This window comes from Trichoderma virens (assembly GCF_000170995.1).
Source record: "Trichoderma virens Gv29-8 chromosome Unknown TRIVIscaffold_91, whole genome shotgun sequence".
In the NCBI taxonomy this organism is placed as follows: Eukaryota; Fungi; Ascomycota; class Sordariomycetes; order Hypocreales; family Hypocreaceae; genus Trichoderma; species Trichoderma virens.
Genome location: NW_014013658.1, coordinates 298,456 through 317,012, shown reverse-complemented (window position 1 = coordinate 317,012; position 18,557 = coordinate 298,456). Strand labels below are relative to the sequence as shown.

Below are 18,557 nucleotides of genomic sequence, written 5' to 3'. Positions count from 1 at the left end.
AGATTGGGAGTCAAAAGGTGTCAGCCTCTGCTTTTCTCCGCTGAGCAGTAACACCTTTTTATTTCTCTCACACTCTCTGCAGCAGGCTGCACACCGCGATATATATTGATATCCGGAATACCTAATCACACCGTCGACTCTCTCTCTCTTATCGCTTTTTCCAGATTGTTTTCGACGGAACCTAATTGTTGATATTTACGGCGGGCGTCCTCTTTTTCGCAAACTTCTCGCCCATCGCACGCCGCATTCCGTCGAGGGCAGAAGCATGCCATATACCGAACGACAAGGCTCTTTCGACGCAGAACCCTACCTGAGACATCAACATTCAGCTTCCTCAGAGCGAGGACTCATCCCAATGTGCGTATACCTTTACCGCATCCAACCGCCATGTTGCTCTGGCGTCAATTAACCCGTAGCAGGTGGGAAAGTGCGGAAACTGAGCGCGCGCTCAGCCATCAGTCGCCCAAGCATTCTGCGCGCACAAACACATCGCCGTATCCAGTGTCGAGCGCCATCCAGTCTGCTCATGCTGCGCTGACCGAGCGGGTGCGCGAAAGCCACGGCACCCATATCCCTCCTCCCGTGGCCAAGCGCGTCAACGACCCATCGCCGGATAGATCCATCGCCAAAGGCGCCGGCCCTCACCGCAGGCTGCAGTCAATGGCATCTGGCTCTGTGCGAGACATCAGTATGATGCTGGAGAATGCCTCGAATAGCCCCAGCAACACGTCTCCCACAAAATCCTTTGAAAGGTCGGAGAGGAACGTCAGGCCATCGACGCCGCCAGGACTCAGAGAGACCAGCTCGTTTGAGGTTCCTCGCACCAGCATCTACGATAAAGAGATGAATCTCTCAACATCGTCACTATCAAGCAGCTTAACGCCCATTGTGCGACCTACCGTCCGTCGACCGGCGCCGCAAAGCATTCTGTCGGAGAACACTCCACCCCAGTCCTCAACCATGCTGGCCTTGCAGAGCATGCCCAGCGGATCGCCCACCAAAGAAACGGAACCGCCGCTTTCCAACATCACCAACGGCGCAGCGGGTGGTGGAAAGGGTGCAACCATGGACTCTCTAGCATCACAGATTCTTAGCCTCACCAGCATCGCGAGTTCCCTGCAAAAGGAAATGGCAGCTCTCAGTCGACGCAGCAGAGACAACGCCACGGACCTGCTTAGCCTCAAGGAGGCTACAAACACTCGAGACGAGGATATCAGAAAGAGTCTCAGGGATCTTTTGGGCAATATTCATGAAACCTCATCCAAGATTGCCACAAGGGACTCGTACAATGGCAGCTATTTCCTCGATAACAAGCCTCACCCGCAATCGCCCAACAGTGGCCGAACGTACCAGATTCCCCGGATTCCCTCGCCCAAGAGCTTTGCTGAATCTATTGATCGCGCATCCATGAGCACGCCATCGTTGGTGGGTGGCGATAATTCGGGCGCAACTTCCATTCTTCTTCTAGAGAAGATTCTCCGCGGTCTGGGTACCAGGGATGGACAGGAGTCGCTGCTCGGCCATCTCCTTGAGCTTTCGGACAAGCTTACTGGCATGGCAACGGCTGCCAAGGTAGAAGAGCTGGTTGATTTTGTTCGTCTGCAGACTGAGAGTGCCATGGTGCCCATGAGTGCTCCAGGCCACGCCCGGAGATTCAGCCTGGACCACGAGAATAGCATCCCCCACGGCCCAAGCAGCGCCATTGCTCCTCGATCGCTTAACAACTTGGACCATTCTCGCCGGGTACCGGGTTCCCAGGGCATTCTGAACGATGACGTGATCAACATCATTCGCTCAGTCAAGGATAGCGTTGCCGCAGGTGGTGGCCTCACTGCAGAAGTCAAAGCACTTGTCCGAGAACTTCGAGGCGAAGTCCTGGGTATGGGCCGTGAGCTCGGCAAGAGACTGGAGAATGTCGGTAGAAAACCGGGAGACAGCACCGAGCCATCGCCCCCGGCTAGTAAGGATGAGGTTTCGCGGGTCATTGACGAGGGACTTGAGCAGATGAAGGAACAGCTCAGCCATGTTCTCAAGGAGCACCGCCGTCAGTCCCAGGCATCTGCCGCTTTGCAGAAAATCACGGTCGATTACCAAGAGATATACTCTGCTCTGAGGAGGGCGCTCAAGGATATCGATGCCACCAAGGAAATACCAGACTTGAACAGAGATGACGTTCTCGATGCTGTGCGTGACGCTTGGGAGAATTACAAACCCGAAATTGAAGTGCAGCAGATTGGACTGGAAAGGGACGAGATCCTTGAGTGCTTGAAGCAGGGCCTCCAAGAATACGAGAGCCGCAACCAAACGCCCCCGGCAGCCACGAGAGACGAGATCTTGACGGCTGTTGTCGAGGGCCTAAAGCACTACGTGCCTCCCCAGGTGGACACTCAGGCATCCATGTCCAGAGACGAGATTATCGAAGCCGTTCGCGAGTGCCTGGAGGAATTCGAGTTTCCAGTGGCCCCATCTGCGCTTAGCAACGAGCTAACGCGCGAGGATATGCTCCGCGCTGTCAAGGAGGGCCTCAACGACTTGGATCTTGGAAAGAGCAACGCTCTTGTGCCAACTCGCAATAATGACGAAATCAGCGCCAAGCTACACGAGCTGATGGACTTCATGAAGCTCGAGTTTAGAACCATCTCGGAGAATAGTGGCCGAGAGACTGACCAGCTCATGGATGCCACCAAAGATAGCCTTGAGAATCTCCGCGTGGCAATTGAAGGCTACGTTGACCGTGCTACTGGTGTCGCCAGCCAAGAAGACTTCCTGGAAGGCCTCCTTAAGTCAATGGAGGAATTTAAAGACGAGGTTTCCACGCTTGTATCCAAGGCTAACGCAACTTCTCGAGAACAGCTCCAGACGGAGCTGGAAGGGCTTCGAGATGTTGTCCACTCGTCCATGGTTCCCGCCGCCCCCTTGATGCCGCAACCCCACAACGAGGAGCTCCTCGACGCTCTGCGGAATGGACTGAGCAACCTTCGACAAGAGATCCTCCGACCACGGCCAGAGACTAGTGAAATTCTCGACGCTCTTAATGATGGCCTGAATGACATTCGAGCTGGCATTGACAGAATCACCAACAAGCCCGTTGATCTCACTGCAAACGATGAGATCCTTGACGCCCTCAAGGAAGGTTTGGACGGTGTAAGGTCTGACATTGGTACAATTCGAGACTCGAGTAACGATAGGGCGGTTGCCATTCGTACTGTTGCCAGTAGCGACAATGACCACGAGATGGCGATTATCCCTGCTGATATGGCCAAGCATGATGATATCAAGAATCTCGAGATCCTAATTACTCAGTTACGCGCCAAGATTGAGGAGATTAAGCCAAATTCCACTGCTCCGGCTGCAGCTCCCAAGGTGGACCTTTCCCACTTGGAGGGCATGCTTCGCGATGTCCAGAGGGGTGTTGATGAGCTGAAGTCTCGTGCACCAGTGATCGTCCAAGCAGCGAAGCCACGCGAAGGGTTAGAGCAAGACAAGGACGACGCAGAGAAGCCAAAGGAGGAGGAGGACTATGTAATGAGAAGCATTCCCTCCATCTTCACCAGAAGTGGCGGCAACCCGACCAAGGAAGACGTTGCTGCCATTGAGAATATTCTGCGCAACACCAAATCCCGTGTAGACCATCTGATTGATGGTGATCAGGCGGTGCGACGGGAGCATATCGACACCTTGGAGTCGCTCATCCTGGAGTCTCGAGAAGCCATTCGATCGGTCAACAGGCAGCTGGAAGACATCCCCAACCTGTTCCACAAGGATGATTTTACCAAGCTAACGAAGCTCATCTCGGAACTCGGTGAGGGTCTGCAGGATATCAAGGAGCACGCCGAACGAGAGGCTAAGAGCCCCGAAAAGGTCAAGAAGTCGGATGTTCATGCCGTCGAGACGGTTGTACGCGAGATCAAGACGCTGGTGGACGGAATTGCAGTAGCAGATTTCGCCACCATTACGACCCGGGATGATCTTGCCAAGCTGGAAACTGTCATGAAGGAGGCCAAGGAAACTTTTGAAAACTACCATGAGGCATCATCGAAAGCGCTTGTTGACCGTCAGAATGACATTAGCGGCGTGCATGACCGCGTTTCTGAGGTCAAGACATTCCTCGAAGAGTTCCAAACGGAGATCCAGAACAAGCTTGTGGACGGTTCTACCGGCATCGAGGGCATCAGCAAAGTGCTGAAGGCCATGGGCGAAAAAATGGAAAAGAACGAGAATGTCTCTGGAGACTTGAAAGACATGTTTGAACTCATGAAGAGCGAGTTTGAGATTTCCAAGGAGGCCATCGCTGGATCCAGGATCGAGTCGAATGAGAAGCTCGACGAGGTTACAGAAAACATTCGCACCAAGATTGACGACAAGATCAGCGAGGTACTGGCTAAGAACGAAGCGCTGCGGATCCTGATGGACGAAAAGTCGCAAGCTGCTGAAGCTCGCGAGATTGTGACCGAGTCTGCCGTCGCAGGTACCAAGGTCGTCGCCGACGAGCTAAAGCTCCTGATCGATACGCTCGGATCAACTGTCACTGATTCCCTAGAGAAGATGGAGGAGGCTTCCAAGATTGTCTTCACCAAGGTTGAAGAGGTGGCCACTCGCTCGGAGGAGACTCACAACGAAGGCAAAGCCGATCACCAGCAGACGCGCGATCAGCTCCAGGCAGCTGTCGGCAAGGTCCAGGGCAGCGTGAGCGAGTACCAGCCCCAGATTCTGGAGGCAGTCAAGAGCATCCTTGGTCTCGTCGGGGATCACTTTGAGCACTCCAAGAGCATCCAGGACCAGGTGGTTGGGGCAATTCCCACGGAGCAAACTTTCAGGGCCATGATGCCCGAGAAGTACGACGATGCGGTGGTGCACGAGAAGCTGGACAAGATTGTGCAGCACAATGATGCTGCGGCCCAAGCCTTGCTCCAACTCCAGACGCTTGACAAGGTGCACCAGTCGGTTGTCGACAGCGCCGCCGAACTGTCTGAGTTCCTTTCCAAGCAGACAAAGCACATCGTGGAGGAGCGAGACAACCGCGCTAGGATCCTGGAGGAGACCAACATTGCCCTCGAACGAGCTGTCACTGAGAGGGAGCATGCCGAGGCTTCGGTTAAGACCCTAAAGGAGGAAGAGGAGTGGCTTCGACGGAGCCTGCTGTCGCTACGTACCGAGCAAGAGGGCTTGATGAAGCAAAAGACTCGTCTTACCGGCGATGTCTCTGCCCTCGAGACGGCGCTACGCCTACGCAAGGAGGAGCTTCTCGAGATGGAGCTTCGTGCCGAAGGATTGGAACGCCGAATCTTCAATGGAGTCATGGATCACTCTCGAGTGCTCCTCTTTGGCAAGAAAGCCAAGGGCGGCGCGGAGTCTATGAATCGAAAGCGGGTTAAGAAACCAGCTGGCGAGGACGGCACGTCAACCTCACGAGTCATCCCAACACATCTTTCCTCAGCAAGAACCCCCATGGCGCCTGGTCAAACGGGAACTCCGCGACGTATTGCGTCGCTCAGTCAGATGACCAAGAACGTGGCATCGAGCACCATCACAAGAAGCCATAGCGTGAAGACACCGACTGTTAGTGTCAACGGCCATCGGAAGCGCAGCTGGGGAGGCACGGCACAGAAGAGTGGACTGAGCGAGGAGAATAAGGAGAACTTGAGCGTCGACGAAACGGTGGAAGAGCTCGATGAGGGCGACATGGTCAACGTGACGCACGAGTCTGCGGTTCATGACGCAGCGGGAGATAGCTCGGAGTACGAGGAAGAGATTGACGAAGATGATGACGAGGATGCTCGTGAGAGGCACGACGAGAGACACGACGAGAGCGATGGTACGCAGAGGCGACGGATCAGCAAAGGCAGCTCTGCGTATGAAGACGAAGACTCTGGAAGTGAGTACGAGGAGAGCATCGATGGCGACGATGAGCCCCACGCCGCTGTGGTTGTTCGATAGACGATGACGATTGGAATAATGAGAGCCTTTTCAGAGGCTATGAATTTTATCGAACTGGTTCGCTTGGAGGCAGTGCTGGCTTTTACCCCCTTTTCTTTTCTTGCTTTCTTCTTCTACTATTATTGTTCAGCAGGGATGGATAGTTATGAGGAGACATGATAGCCGTTGTTTGTTTGATACCTGTATGTAGCTTTGAATGATAATTGACAGTCACGTTATACCATAATATCATTACATTATTGTACACGATTGTTTGGCGGTTTCATGTGACTGAGAATGAACTTCAAGATGCAGATATTTGCATAGGAAGGTAGCAGATAACAAGTAAGTTGAAGTTGAAGCTGTATAGAATCACGTGTGTGTGTCTGTAAGTCGAGGAAAGCGCATGCGATAATACAGCATCATCTTGCTGCTTATAGGCGCTAGTGGGGCACCAAGCACCGATACGGTTATCAGCCGTTTTAATGGTGGGGTGCCAAGTTCAATCACCAAAAGCTACTTAAAACAACCATCACGCTGCATCTCGTCTCATTACGCCTCTTCCCACGCCGCGATATATTTAGCACCAAGAAGCCAAAATTCGCGCGTTCTCTCTTAAAGATTAAAAAAGAGAAGAATAAGTACTATTAGGCGAACATGGATCAGCAACACGGGGGGCTCCTCTCGCCGCCGGAACTGTCGCCTCTGGAGCAGGAAGTGTTGGAGGAGTATGAGCGGCTGGCGACGAATATGAAGACGGTACGTTGCTGAAATGAAGATTCGATTCCCTCTGGCTCAATTTTACACCAATGTTTTTACCTTTTTTAAAAATCGCGTCAATTGAGGATGGAAATGCTAATGGCAAGAGCGGGGAGCAGCTGGCCACTCTGTTGGACAATCTGGCGTCGAATCCGACGGTCGGGATACTTGATGGGCTGCGGGAGCTGGAGCGCAAGACGAGCTTGGCGTTTACGCTGCTCAAGGCTAGTGTGTATAGCATTGTGCTGCAGCAGGAGATTGATTGGGGCGCTGGTGGTGAGGAGCAGGCGGCAAAGAAGGAGGAGGAGGAGACAAAGGAGGAGGAGGAAGAGGAAGAAGAGGAGTTGTGATAGGCTCTGTTGAGGGTTGGCGAGAGATTTGGCATGTTTTTATTAATGATACCCCGGAACATGACGAGGATCTTTGGGATGATTTGAGTGTATATAGCAAGGGATCTCATATTGGCGAATGCACTGTTGTTCTTGTTTTGCTTTGCGTGTAAGATGTATATTCATTTTCCAGCGTTACAGTACTTGTACACAGAGTAGTGTGTCTCGACATTCACCACTCACAACTCTCCCCTCTTTATTTCTAACAGCCAGCCCTCTTTCTCTCGTTTTTTTAATATCCCCCTTTTTGTTTTTCCAAATGACACCCCGAAGCTCCCCAACCCCCGTTTAATATACATTGCCTCCATAGTACACCTTTCGCACATCCACCATCTTCTTCCCCCGTCCGATGGCAATCTCCTCGGGATCGACCTGGTTCATCAGGGCGTCATACGCCGCCTTGACGGAGTTCATGGGGTTCTTGGATCGGGGCATGCGCGCCGCAATATCGTGGATGCCAGAAGCGCGGCACATTTCGAAGATGCGGTGCGGGCAGCGGAGACCGAAGCCTGCAGTCGATATGTCAGTGTGCAAACTCATACAAAACCAGTGAAAAGATGGGAGTCTCGTTTAGTCTTACCTGGAGGACGGGCAAACAGCTCGACGACGGTGCCCGAAACCTTGGCCTTTGCGTTTCCGTAAATGGTCCGGTTCTCGTACCGCCTGATGGGCTTCATGTTGCGGATAGCCAGCAGCTGCGCCGTCTCGGCCGCGAGACCGGCCTCGGTGGACTTTGCAATGCCGAGACCCAGGCGGCCGTTGCCGTTGCCCGCGATGGCGACAATGGACGTGCTGCGCACCTTGCCCAGACGGGTCTGGTTGGTGACCCAGCGCTGGACGAGCACCTTGCGGTAGATGGACTGGATGTCCCTCAGCGACATGCCCGTCAGCCGCTTGATCTCCTGGTAGCGGCCGTCGTCGTCCTGGCCCTCGTCCTCGGGGTCGGCGGCCGACTTGTACAGGCCCTCGACGCCGGGAACCTTGCCCAGCTCGGCGACCTCGGCGGAGTGCAGTCGGATAGTGCCAGCAGGGCCGTCCTCGATCAGCTCTAGGTTTGAAGGCTCAGCCTCACCGGAGTCTGGTCCTTCGCTGATCTTGCTCAGCTCCTTCTTCCACTCCTCGTCAATAGCCTGGTCGAGCTTCATGACCTGCTCCTTGGTCAGGATGGCAGCATCGCCATCCGACTCGGCTTCACCGTCCTCCTCGACCAGATACTTCTTCAGCAGCTCGGGTTCCTTCTCCAGATCCACCAGTTCCTCCTCGGTGAGGTCTATCAGCTCCTCGCCGTTGCTCTCCTTGACTCTCCGCAAAGCGCGGACCATGGCTCTCGTGAGCTGCTCGCTCGTCTTCTTGTCCGTCAGGTCCGTCAGCTTGGAACCGTACTTGTCTGCCCAGTCGCTGGGATTCAACCATTGCGGCTCCCAGGGCGTGCCCTCCAGCTCCGGCTTGACGTCGTACCGCGGGTCTAGCACAGTGTAGTCCTCGATATACTGCGGCCTGTAGGGGTCATCTCGTAGTCGTCCCTGGAAAATGAGGTCGTTCGGGTCAATGGCCTCCTCGCCCGCCTTGATGGCCTCGATCTGCTCGGGCGTGTACTTGCTCTTGAGGGCCTCGAGCTCCTCCTTGGTGTACTCGGGGAACTTCTCCTGGCGGTACTTGGCGAGCTTTTCGGGGCTCAGCAGGCCCATATCCTCGGCCTTGACATTGCGAAAGCGTGATCGCCGCTTCGAGGGGCGGGGCGCCGAAGTGTGGAATTGATGCTGGCAACTGACGGTTTGCGCGGTGCGGGCAGAGGCGACGCACGTGCGCAGAAGGCTGCGCGCCGGGCGGGCGACGCTCATGGCCAGACGAGGCTCCGGATTGAAAGGCTCGGCAAGGTCAATTCCCCTTGGTGAGGCGTGGTTGGCGATGGCGGGCCTGCAGCTTCGAATCGACGCTTCGTCTCTCACACGACCCTTGAGATTTTTCTGCGATTTGCCCAATTGAGGAAACACACCATAAAGTGGCTGATGGTGACTCAGCAGCGGGCGGGTGGCTGGTGCAATGCAAAGCCACTGCTGGGCTCTAGCCACATCACGGGACGAAGCACGTGAAAACAGTTCTCTTCAGCAGACAGTTATGGATGAACCCTTGAATGGCTGACGCGCTCTACTAGGAATAGCGGCTGCATCACAGCACAACAATGCATCATTAATACGGTAGGCACCCTGATAGCCCCCAAGTCCCCTGAAACAGCGCCGTGCAAATCCTCAACTCACAAACAAAACCCCATACAATGCGCACTTCAAACCCATCCATAGCATGAATATCTCAATAGGTAACATTCATAAAGCAATTCAATCCAATTCTCCAATAAATGACCAGTAACTCCCCCATCCCGCCTCATCCCCCTCGCCTGACACGGACCCCTCCAAAACACCAAACGCCTCCGCGTACCATCGTGAAACGTTTCAGGAGCACGTCCCGGTTTCGAACCTATTGTCCTCAACGCCCGTCTGTTTTTATTTTTCCTCTTCTTCTTTTCTTCTTTCTCTTCGATTCTTGCCAAGTTCGTCGTGCTCACTCATTCCGTTTCGTTTCTCTGTTTTTCTATTGTCTTCTTGTCTTTTAATTCTTCAAATAATTTCTTACAGGCGTAGCAAAGTGACTGGTTCACCTCCGCCTCCTCAAACCCTCACATCTCACCATAACCACATCGTCAACTTTAATTCCTCAAACAAAGAATGGGTCAATTCGATTGGTTCAAGAAAATCGGCGCCACCGATGAGGCCGTCGCCGTCCTCAACGACCAGCCCTACCTCTTCACCACCCTCGTCGTCGTCATCGTCGTTCTCCTGGCCCAGGGCGGTCTGCTGTATTTCATCCACTGGGCCACCTTCAAGCCCTCCCAGAAAAAGGCCCCCAAGAAAGGAGGGGCCGCCAAACCGAGCGGCGGCGGTCTGCTCAGCAAAATCACCCAGGGGAGAGGCGCCGACAACTCTCGCCGCGCAGCCGGTGGCAGCTAAGGGTCTTGTCACGATCATATCGGGTCTATTTCACACCTTTATACGACCATATTCATAAGGCAGATATCTACTTCACAAGATACCACACATGTACACTAGGCTGGATAACCGCAGTTTGGATCAATATTGCAGCCGTCAGTGTCTAATCAAAGGAGGAGGAGGAGGCGCCTTTACCATTCAAAATAAATTATATATCCAGGGGCGTTCACAGCACAGCACAGCACTAGTATATTCTTATTCATGACTTATAAAAACTAACATCTACATTTTCATATACTTGATGCGAGAACTTCCATTGTTCTGTTGTAGATTCGCTCGGACATAGCCATTCGTCAAATGTTAAAGATCCTATATCTATCAGCCATTGATCTTGATTCCATACAATAGCATCTACTGTATAAGGGTGTTCATATCCCATAAGCGGCTTATTGCCCATTTCAAACGAGCCAGAGGTATGATTCAACTCGGGTTGGGTGTAGCGATAATGGGTTCCTGGTAAAAGTGTCGCATTCCTTGCCTGTACCTCTGGTCAGCGCTAGGGTTCGAGGGATTTGGGGCTTCGTTGCTGGAAAAATGACTGCCTCACCTCATGGTTTTCCATCTGGCCGTTCGTATCTGACGATGCCGCAATCAATGCTACACCGTCTCTCTCTTCCTTTACCACAGCTGGTATTGGAGTGCTGTGTTCACAGAATCCTGTTCCTGACGTGGGTTCCGTACTTGGCCCCACTCTATTCATATCACGGCCTCTTGTTCTTGGTCTGGTTGGCATTTTTATTGTCGATAGCAAGACATCCCACGCACTTTTCTCAATTCCTCTTATGACACGGTCGTGGTGGTCACATTCAACGTCAGTCACACGGGCGGCGAGTGAAGCAACCTTTTGCCGAAGGCTGGGCGATTCGGCGGTTTTCATTCGAGCAAGCGATGTGGCTATGATTGGTAGTAGAGAGGCCCGATCAGATATAGCCTGGCGAGACTGTCAGCTCAAGATACATATGTCTCCTTTTGGGACTGAAAAGACCAACTGCTAGAAGATATTACCTTTAGATATGCCATGTTAAAAACCGCGGGTGCCAATCGTGTCAGACACTCAGCGCGAGTACAGTTAGCCGTAGTAATTCCTTTATACTGTTTGCGTGATCCGAGAACAAATATCTCCAAGGCAACTTGAAACAATTGCTTAAGAGCGTCTGAAAATTCAATCTGACATGGATGTTGAGTAGATTTGTCTGGTTCCGGTTGAGTCGGCATCGTATTCAAGCTTTGTATAAAGGCATCGATAGCTCTCTTATCATCCGGAGTCAAATACATAAAATGTTCGTCATCTGCGGACACGTCGGTCGGTGGTTGGGCTTCGACGCCTTCAATGGACTGTTTGGTCCGTTTTCTTTTTAATGAGCTTTTTTTCACGGATGGCACGTCCTTCTTCGGAGAAATGTTGACATGGCAAGTCACAGACTCGAACTCAGCCGTGAATGCATCTCTTTGAGTAACCAGAGTAGACGATAAATCCGGATGCTGTATTGAAAACGATATCTTGCCCGGACGTTCGATCGCACCTCTTTCCTGGGCATGCAGCCGAACTCCCACTCGGCTCCAAATCTACTCCGCAAGTCAGTTATTAATACCGCCAAGGGTAGTAAATCAGGGAAATTCATATACTTCACAATCCCTCACCCATTCCACGAGCTTTGCAATGTGATTTCTCTCTGACACGGGTTCGCCTTGGATGGAAACATCAAGTTGAAGATGGCAAGAACCGGTTCGTGCAACCCACAGGTGCTTTTCCATCACCAGCTTCAACAAATCGCTGCTTGTCCTCGGAGGATTCACACCATCTGGGAACCGCAGTTGCAGTGAGCCCCCGAGTGAGAAATCCAGCTGTTGTTCGTTGCCGACAAGATGGAGATTTGGCAAGCTCACGCTCGCGAGCTGCATGATGTCCCTTTGCTTATATCACAGCTGTTCAGAGGTATATTGAGTGTGTAGGCGCGTATCGTGTTGTCCGAGAATAATATTGATCTACCTCGGATGTTGGTAGAATATATAGACTGTAGAATTGACAATACACCAGCTACTCCATGTATAAAATTACGAGGTAGCTAAATGGATGAGATATTTTGGACGAGCTTTATCTTAGGCACAAATGGAGCCATGTTTCGTCACCGGTCATTCACATTTCAAAGGAAGCTGCAGCTCTCAAGATTTGGAAGGAACATTCATCCACCGCCTTCCCTCATGCATTACTAAGGTAAGCTTTGTATATAGGTACCCTAAACGACCGCAGTGATGCCATCTGATAATTGTCTTTGGAAAGGAAAGCAGAAGAAAGAGAAAAAAACAAAGGGGGAGAGATAAAAGGACCAACAGAAAAATCTCGAGTCTATGCTTTGCTGAAATCCATCCTTCGCCCAGCCTGCAGGAATATTGTCGCTACCCAAAAAGAAAAAAAAAAATCGTTTCAAAACATGAATATCCCAGTCTTTTTATTTGCCCATATGGTGACCTGAAACTCCTCGCCTCAACGTTTACTTAAGCCATGGAAAGATCTTCTTGGTTGGCTCCAAGGCTCCACCACCTGACGAGGAACCCTCGACATCAAGACTTCGCTGGTAAATCTCCTGTAACTCTCGTTAGCAAAGGTTATCAAGTACAAGGAAAGAATGCTATATCGTGCCTCTTCGTCCGTCGTCATATGACAGCCCAATATTAGCTCACGAACATTGTCGTTCTTGGAAAGGTTTGGGTACGGCGATCCCTGGCTCTTCATGAGGGGCAGGAGAACCTCACCGAGGACCTCAAACTTTTTCCAGTTGATGCGATCGCCATTGGGCCCAACAAAGGTTTTGCTGCCCTCCTCGGCAGACACCAGGTCACGACGGTGCAGGGGCATAAAGGGAATGCGGGGCAAGGGAGAGTTCTCCCAGGCCAAGCGGTAGGCAAAGTGACTCTTTTGGGTGCCCATCAAGATGACCAATCTCGCGAATTTCTTGTGAGTCTCTGGCGAAACTAGAGCCTTGGTTTGAGCGAGACGGTGGATTGCCGTTCCGTTAATACCAGCCAGGACGGCCGCCAAACCGTTGTAGTTGTTGAGCTGGCGGAGCTTGAGAGCAATGTTCATAAACTTTTCCAGCACGAGGGCTCGATGCTTCGCCTTATCCCGGAGGAGAATCATGTTGGCGACCCACTTGGCGACGTGGTTGAAGTGGTTAATCATGCGGTTTACATTGTTCAAGCTCTTGCAGCTCTCCTTTTGGCTGGCTGGCAAGCTGACATGACGGACAAAATCGCGAATGCGTATCGAAGAAAACATGATCCAGTCGATGCGGGTGAGCTCATCAGCGATATCGTCGTCCTTGATTTCGATAAAGATGCGGTAGCGAAACTTGTTCATCGGCAAGTGATCTGTGGGGTCCAAGGTGGCCGCCTCTCTGTCGTAGTCCTCATACGAGTAAAGCTGTATCTGGCCGCCGCTACCGACCACCCTGGCCAGGTTCTCCGAGCTCACAGACGGTCTCTCAAAGTTGTCTTCTTCGAACTGTAGGGCGGTCAGTCCAGCCGGAAGCTCGCTCAGCTCTTTGGAGAGAATATCGCTGGCCAGCTGGTCGTCAGCATCATCAGCGTTGGCCCAGCCGGTATCGTCATCCTCGATTACGTGGAGGGTTAGATTTCGGTGCATCTGCCTCGCGGCTATGCAGAAAATCGGCTCCGTGGAAAGATATCTGATGAACTCGTCCAAGTTTCGCCGCGTAGCTAAGCGAGCAAAGTCACCGGGATACAGCGACGCCCATTTGGCTACAGTCTCGATGATCCTGAGCTGAGTTGCCGTCTTGGTCAGATGATGAACTGTCTTGTCATCTCTCACGCGATCCAGCCGCATCAAAATGGCAGAGAAGAGCTCTCCAGGCGCAGCAAACTTGCGATACAGGCAAAGGAAGACATCGAAGAAATTGAGATCTGCCCTGGAAAGGGGCAACGCCAGCAGGCGATCCACAAGGTCGTCGAAAGGCACGCCTGCCATCTTTTGCTGCTTCTCTACTACAACGTCATCGTTTCGCTGCAAGATGGGAATGTCGTCGGAGTATCGACGAGAATCAGTATCGGACTCGTCGACGTCGAGGAAGGAGTCGTTTGCGCGGCCACCTAAGGGGGGCAATGTCAGCGTCGGACCCACAACAACTGCCATCGAATGCTCAAGGGTACGGATGCTGCGGTAAGCTCCCCCGTGCTCCGTACTCCGTATTTCGGTCTCCCGTAGTAGGTAATATTAATACTAACCTCGGTGTGGACTCCTGGACGCCTGCGTCTGAGAATGGCCATCTGTACCAGGAGGGCCGGTGGACGGAGCCGCGAAGCCACGGAGCAGTGAAAAGTCGGAACTGGCACGATTATGCCTTCCTTCACTAATTGGTCTGCCGGCGCTGGAATCGAGGGCGTCGAGATTCGCGGCGGACTGCGCTCTCTTGCGAGCAGCGCCCATCTCGCCCGTCTCATCTACACAACAGCATGTCAGCACGAGCGCATCTTTGGCAGCGTGAATAGGGGCATCGTCGCAATCCATACGTGGCAACATACCCCTTCTATGAGCCACGGCGGCCCTAAGAATGGCATGCAGACAGGTGCGATCTATTTCTGGGCTGGTCGAGGAGATCTTAAAGTGGGCCAAGCAGGACCTGAAGAGGGTGTGGCTGGCCAGGTCATCGGGATTGACCTGTCGTTCTTCTTCGGGTGCCTCGCATTTGGTCGCGACCAGCATGGCGGGCATGTTAGAATTTGTCAAAGCAGCTGCAGCAGTACGTGTTAGCCCCAGTTGAACGCGGATACCACTACAATATGCAGCTAAATCTCTCTCCGCTCCCCATCGCGAACACGCTGAATAGGCGCGCGGCAATAGGGCTGCTCAGTAAACGTACCCAAGGTCTGAGGAAGCTCGCAGATGGTGTCCTTGTTGGTAACATCGTAGAGCACCAAGGCGGCGTCGACTCGGGGTACAATGTGGCCGTTGATCTGTTTCGGCCACTGGATAGGATGTGGTGTGTTCAACTCGAAGGAATCCAGGTCCAGCTCGAGAAGTGTTATCATATAAGCGGCGGAATCGACGGTGATGCGTACGCTAGACGCGGTAGATATGGGTGGGCGCGACAGGCCCAGGATTCGCTGAACAAACGTCGACTTGCCGACGCCTATGGCGCCAATGATGGCAATGTTGTAGCTCTCCATGGCGGAGGATTGATGTGACTGAGAAATGCGACAACTGTCAGCATGGGAGCGGTCTCGAAAAAAAAATTAAGAATGTCTCATCAATGTACGGAGTAGCCAAGGTGAACTGGAGTGAACCCCTGGTTGGCTGCCCCGCGACAGCCTCCAAGCAGGGGTAGATGATTGAATAAAACTAATTGGGTGGAGACGGGGCAGTCGTGGTAAGATGATGAGCATGACTGAGGATTGGTCTGTCTGTACGGAGTACTCCGTATGCAAAGTTGCATCAAACTCATGCACGCCATGACGCTCCAATTGCGTTGAAGCAGGACCTTTGTCCCGTCTATGGATCTGACAAGGGCAAAGGATATCTTGGCTTATCTTGGCTTTTTCTCTCTCTTGTTTCTTTCCCGTCCGCACTGGTTCCATTCTCCACGCACAACTCACCCAAAATTGTGAAGATCCAATTGTCAAAGACTCTCGACGAGGGGGTGGCCAGTGTTGCTTCTGTTGACCCTCGTGATCATATCTGTTGCTGCGAGGGGCCCCAGGCGAGAAGAAAGGGATCTCCGCCAATGTCTCGGACTCGAACTCGATAGGCTTGTACGAATCGGGAGCAACAGAGGTAGGGGTGTCGAGGCTCTCCAAGTGCTGGAAGAAGGGGTCGTCGACAATCGAGATGAAGGAGTCGCGGTTGGGACTCGACGGGCGGGGGACAAAGGCGGCGTTTGAGCTGGTGCGTGAAGGGAAGCTTTGATCAGTAGATGCGGCTGAGGCTCTGGACCAGGAGCCGGCACTGCTTGAGGTGCTGCTAAGCGATGAGAGGGCGGAAGGGCGTCGAGCCGTAGCCGCAGCAGTCGGGGTCTCGGAGCCGGAGCGCAAATGTTGGGACCCGGAGGAGCTGCTGTCTGTGGCCATGTAAGTAAAGTGCTGTTGGGATGCACTCGGCTGGACCATTGTCGCAGTCTATCGACGCGACGACGGCGCGGAAACGGACATGAGTTACAACAGCAAGGAGGAAGAGAATGACGATGATGACGATGATGGATGTGAGAAAATGTGTGTGTAGGTGGATGTGTCAGAGCGAGAGACTGTATGAAGGAGAGGGGAGCAGGGCGAGATGGATGGAGCAGAACAGAATGGAGAACGAGGGAGCAGATTGGAGGGATGAGAGGAGGTGGAAAGAGGGAGCTGACGAGGCAAGGAATGGCAGATATGCAAATGGCCCGATGGTTGGAGGTGAGGAGGCGGATAAGGGATTATTGGAGGCGGATAGATGCGAATCCATCCCATTGGGGCCACTAGCGAGCGAGTCGAGAGAGCTAAAGGGCACCACTTACCAAGCCCACACCGGGTAGCCCGCGAGGATCGAAGCGAAATGGAGAGAGATGGATGGCCGGGGAATTCAAGGTTCAAGGCTGTGGGAGAGGAGAGAAAAAACGCGGCCGAGGAGAGGCGGATGGGATCTGGGAGCAGTACCTGGATTGGATTGGATTGGATGAGATTGGGATTGGGATGGGACAGGATTGTGCGGCGCAAGTATGCACTTGTACCTGCGCCGGTACAGTACGTAAGGAATCCAGCAGCGCCGACGACTATTGGCAGGACTCACCTTGGCGGCGCACCAGGGCAGCTGGCAGGCCGAAGTACTCGTACTAGGTAGTACTGAGGCGGTACCAGTACAGATCAGAGACTGAGCATCCTCGAGGTTCCCCAATTGTCTGAGCACAGCACTGGAGGTGAGATGAACACGACACGCACAAAAGCACAGGCGGTGCGGCAACCCTCGTCCATGCTCTGGACCTGAACCTGAACCTGCCAGAAAGCTGCCACGGCTAGGCGGTTTCGGTGCTAGTGAGCCGCTGGCAGCTGGTTAGCTCTATCGGTATCAAACGGGGCAGGGTTCGTGCTATTGAATGATCCATTCTGGCGCCTCCAGCTATTATTAGAGTGTGATGGTGTTACCACGGAGCGCAGTACTACTACAGGTGCTACGACGGGTCAAGGTATTAGTCGTAGTAAGAGTCATTGAATTGATGCTATTGGGCAGATATCAACTTGAGTTTGTTGTATGGTGTTACAGTACAACGCCATGGAAAGAGAACCAAGGAGATGTAAGTATATACTACATTGATCCGTTATCAGCAACCTCAACCCGCCTCCACAAACAAGACAGAGGAATGGAGAATTCCAACACAGGCAAAAAGCAAAACCGCAAAAGAACCCAGCTTAGCGGCCACGAAACTAAGGTGCTGACCACTCGCTGGTTTTCTTGGCTCGCCTCCATAAAATGGCACAATCCATACCAAATAGCCATGCCACAGAGGGGCCAGGGCAAGACGATGGCACTGAATCCTGAGCAAGATTCGGATTATTTCCGGGGGGGAAGCTCGCACTGCTACGGTTCCGATACAACTTGAAGTAATCTACTAGGCAGTATAATGTATGACGGCAACTTTGCATCTGGATAGAGTAAAGCCCTCTGGACCGGTGAGCGCTGAAGAAGCAGGCGAATGCGAAAAGAGGAAAGCAAAGCAAGCATCAGCAAGCAGGGGCCGTATGTTTGCACATGTTGGGGCATGCAGGATAACAAATTGATTGCACGATTAGGCGACCTAAAGTGCTGCACAGTAATATTGTCCACAAAGCATCAAGGCCTGGCAGCGGTACAAGCACAGGCACATGCGAGACGGTGGGGGGGAACTCGCCGACCTCCATGGCAGATCAAGGCCCTTTCCCCTGCTCTCTCCACGCTTGGCACATGTGAAGCTTGGGGGTTGATGCTTGAGGTGTGTGGCAACACGGCATTTCAGCAGCACCGCCCTCTGCCTCTGGAGAATTGATCAATAGCAATGCCTCCACTGGTATTGTACACTTACAGGGAGCATTACCTTCAAGTCGGTATCAAGAGACGACTCTGTCCTCAATTGAACCTCGGCAGAATTATATCAACAGTCCCATATATATTATATGTAGGTACTAAATCATATCACCAACATCCCCCCCCCATCACATCCCACTCCAAAAAGCACCCAGAATCATAGTCCCAGTCGCCAACGTGGCACAAGCACACCGATGGATGGATCAAATGCCTCCAAGCCATGCTCTTGGCTGCCCCCCCGCCGCCGCCTCGACCGCGTCTGGCCCCCAATTCCGCATCACAAACCCTCGTCCCGCCCCTTCAAACAAAGACGCCACAGCGCGCACTGGCAATGGCTGTCAACCCATCAATTTTCAACTTTTTTTTTCCAATATTTTTTTTTTTTTTTTTTTTTTGGATCTAGCG

General features: G+C 52.7%; 6 protein-coding genes across 6 annotated transcripts; 4 read left to right on the top strand and 2 right to left on the bottom strand.

Annotated features, from left to right (window-relative positions):
• Positions 1–387: 387 nt before the first annotated feature.
• TRIVIDRAFT_232406 (uncharacterized protein) lies at positions 388–6,154 on the top strand (the record flags this gene model as incomplete). The annotated part of the gene is made up of 1 exon (XM_014094634.1): positions 388–6,154. The coding sequence occupies one exon, from the start codon at positions 388–390 to the stop codon at positions 5,935–5,937; it is 5,550 nt and encodes a 1,849-aa protein (XP_013950109.1).
• Positions 6,155–6,573: 419 nt separating this feature from the next.
• Positions 6,574–6,962, top strand: TRIVIDRAFT_9886 (uncharacterized protein; the record flags this gene model as incomplete). The annotated part of the gene is made up of 2 exons (XM_014094521.1): positions 6,574–6,675; positions 6,795–6,962. Coding segments are annotated over 2 exons (270 nt in total), but the record flags the coding sequence as incomplete, so codon positions are not given.
• Positions 6,963–7,169: 207 nt separating this feature from the next.
• TRIVIDRAFT_184358 (uncharacterized protein) lies at positions 7,170–9,027 on the bottom strand (the record flags this gene model as incomplete). Its single annotated transcript, XM_014094633.1, has 3 exons — positions 7,170–7,573; positions 7,645–8,101; positions 8,273–9,027. The coding sequence occupies 3 exons, from the start codon at positions 8,903–8,905 to the stop codon at positions 7,353–7,355; spliced, it is 1,311 nt and encodes a 436-aa protein (XP_013950108.1).
• A 760-nt stretch (positions 9,028–9,787) lies between these two features.
• TRIVIDRAFT_9935 (uncharacterized protein) lies at positions 9,788–9,964 on the top strand (the record flags this gene model as incomplete). Its single annotated transcript, XM_014094522.1, has 1 exon — positions 9,788–9,964. A coding segment is annotated over one exon (177 nt), but the record flags the coding sequence as incomplete, so codon positions are not given.
• Positions 9,965–10,604: 640 nt separating this feature from the next.
• Positions 10,605–16,189, bottom strand: TRIVIDRAFT_39897 (uncharacterized protein; the record flags this gene model as incomplete). Its single annotated transcript, XM_014094632.1, has 9 exons — positions 10,605–11,038; positions 11,113–11,674; positions 11,735–12,017; positions 12,605–12,676; positions 12,727–14,280; positions 14,347–14,566; positions 14,648–14,857; positions 14,986–15,310; positions 15,719–16,189. The coding sequence occupies 9 exons, from the start codon at positions 16,187–16,189 to the stop codon at positions 10,605–10,607; spliced, it is 4,131 nt and encodes a 1,376-aa protein (XP_013950107.1).
• A 460-nt stretch (positions 16,190–16,649) lies between these two features.
• TRIVIDRAFT_65273 (uncharacterized protein) lies at positions 16,650–18,114 on the top strand (the record flags this gene model as incomplete). The annotated part of the gene is made up of 5 exons (XM_014094631.1): positions 16,650–16,837; positions 17,043–17,143; positions 17,355–17,385; positions 17,743–17,828; positions 17,903–18,114. 5 exons carry the CDS (start codon positions 16,650–16,652, stop codon positions 18,112–18,114), a joined length of 618 nt encoding a protein of 205 aa, XP_013950106.1.
• Positions 18,115–18,557: the final 443 nt, after the last annotated feature.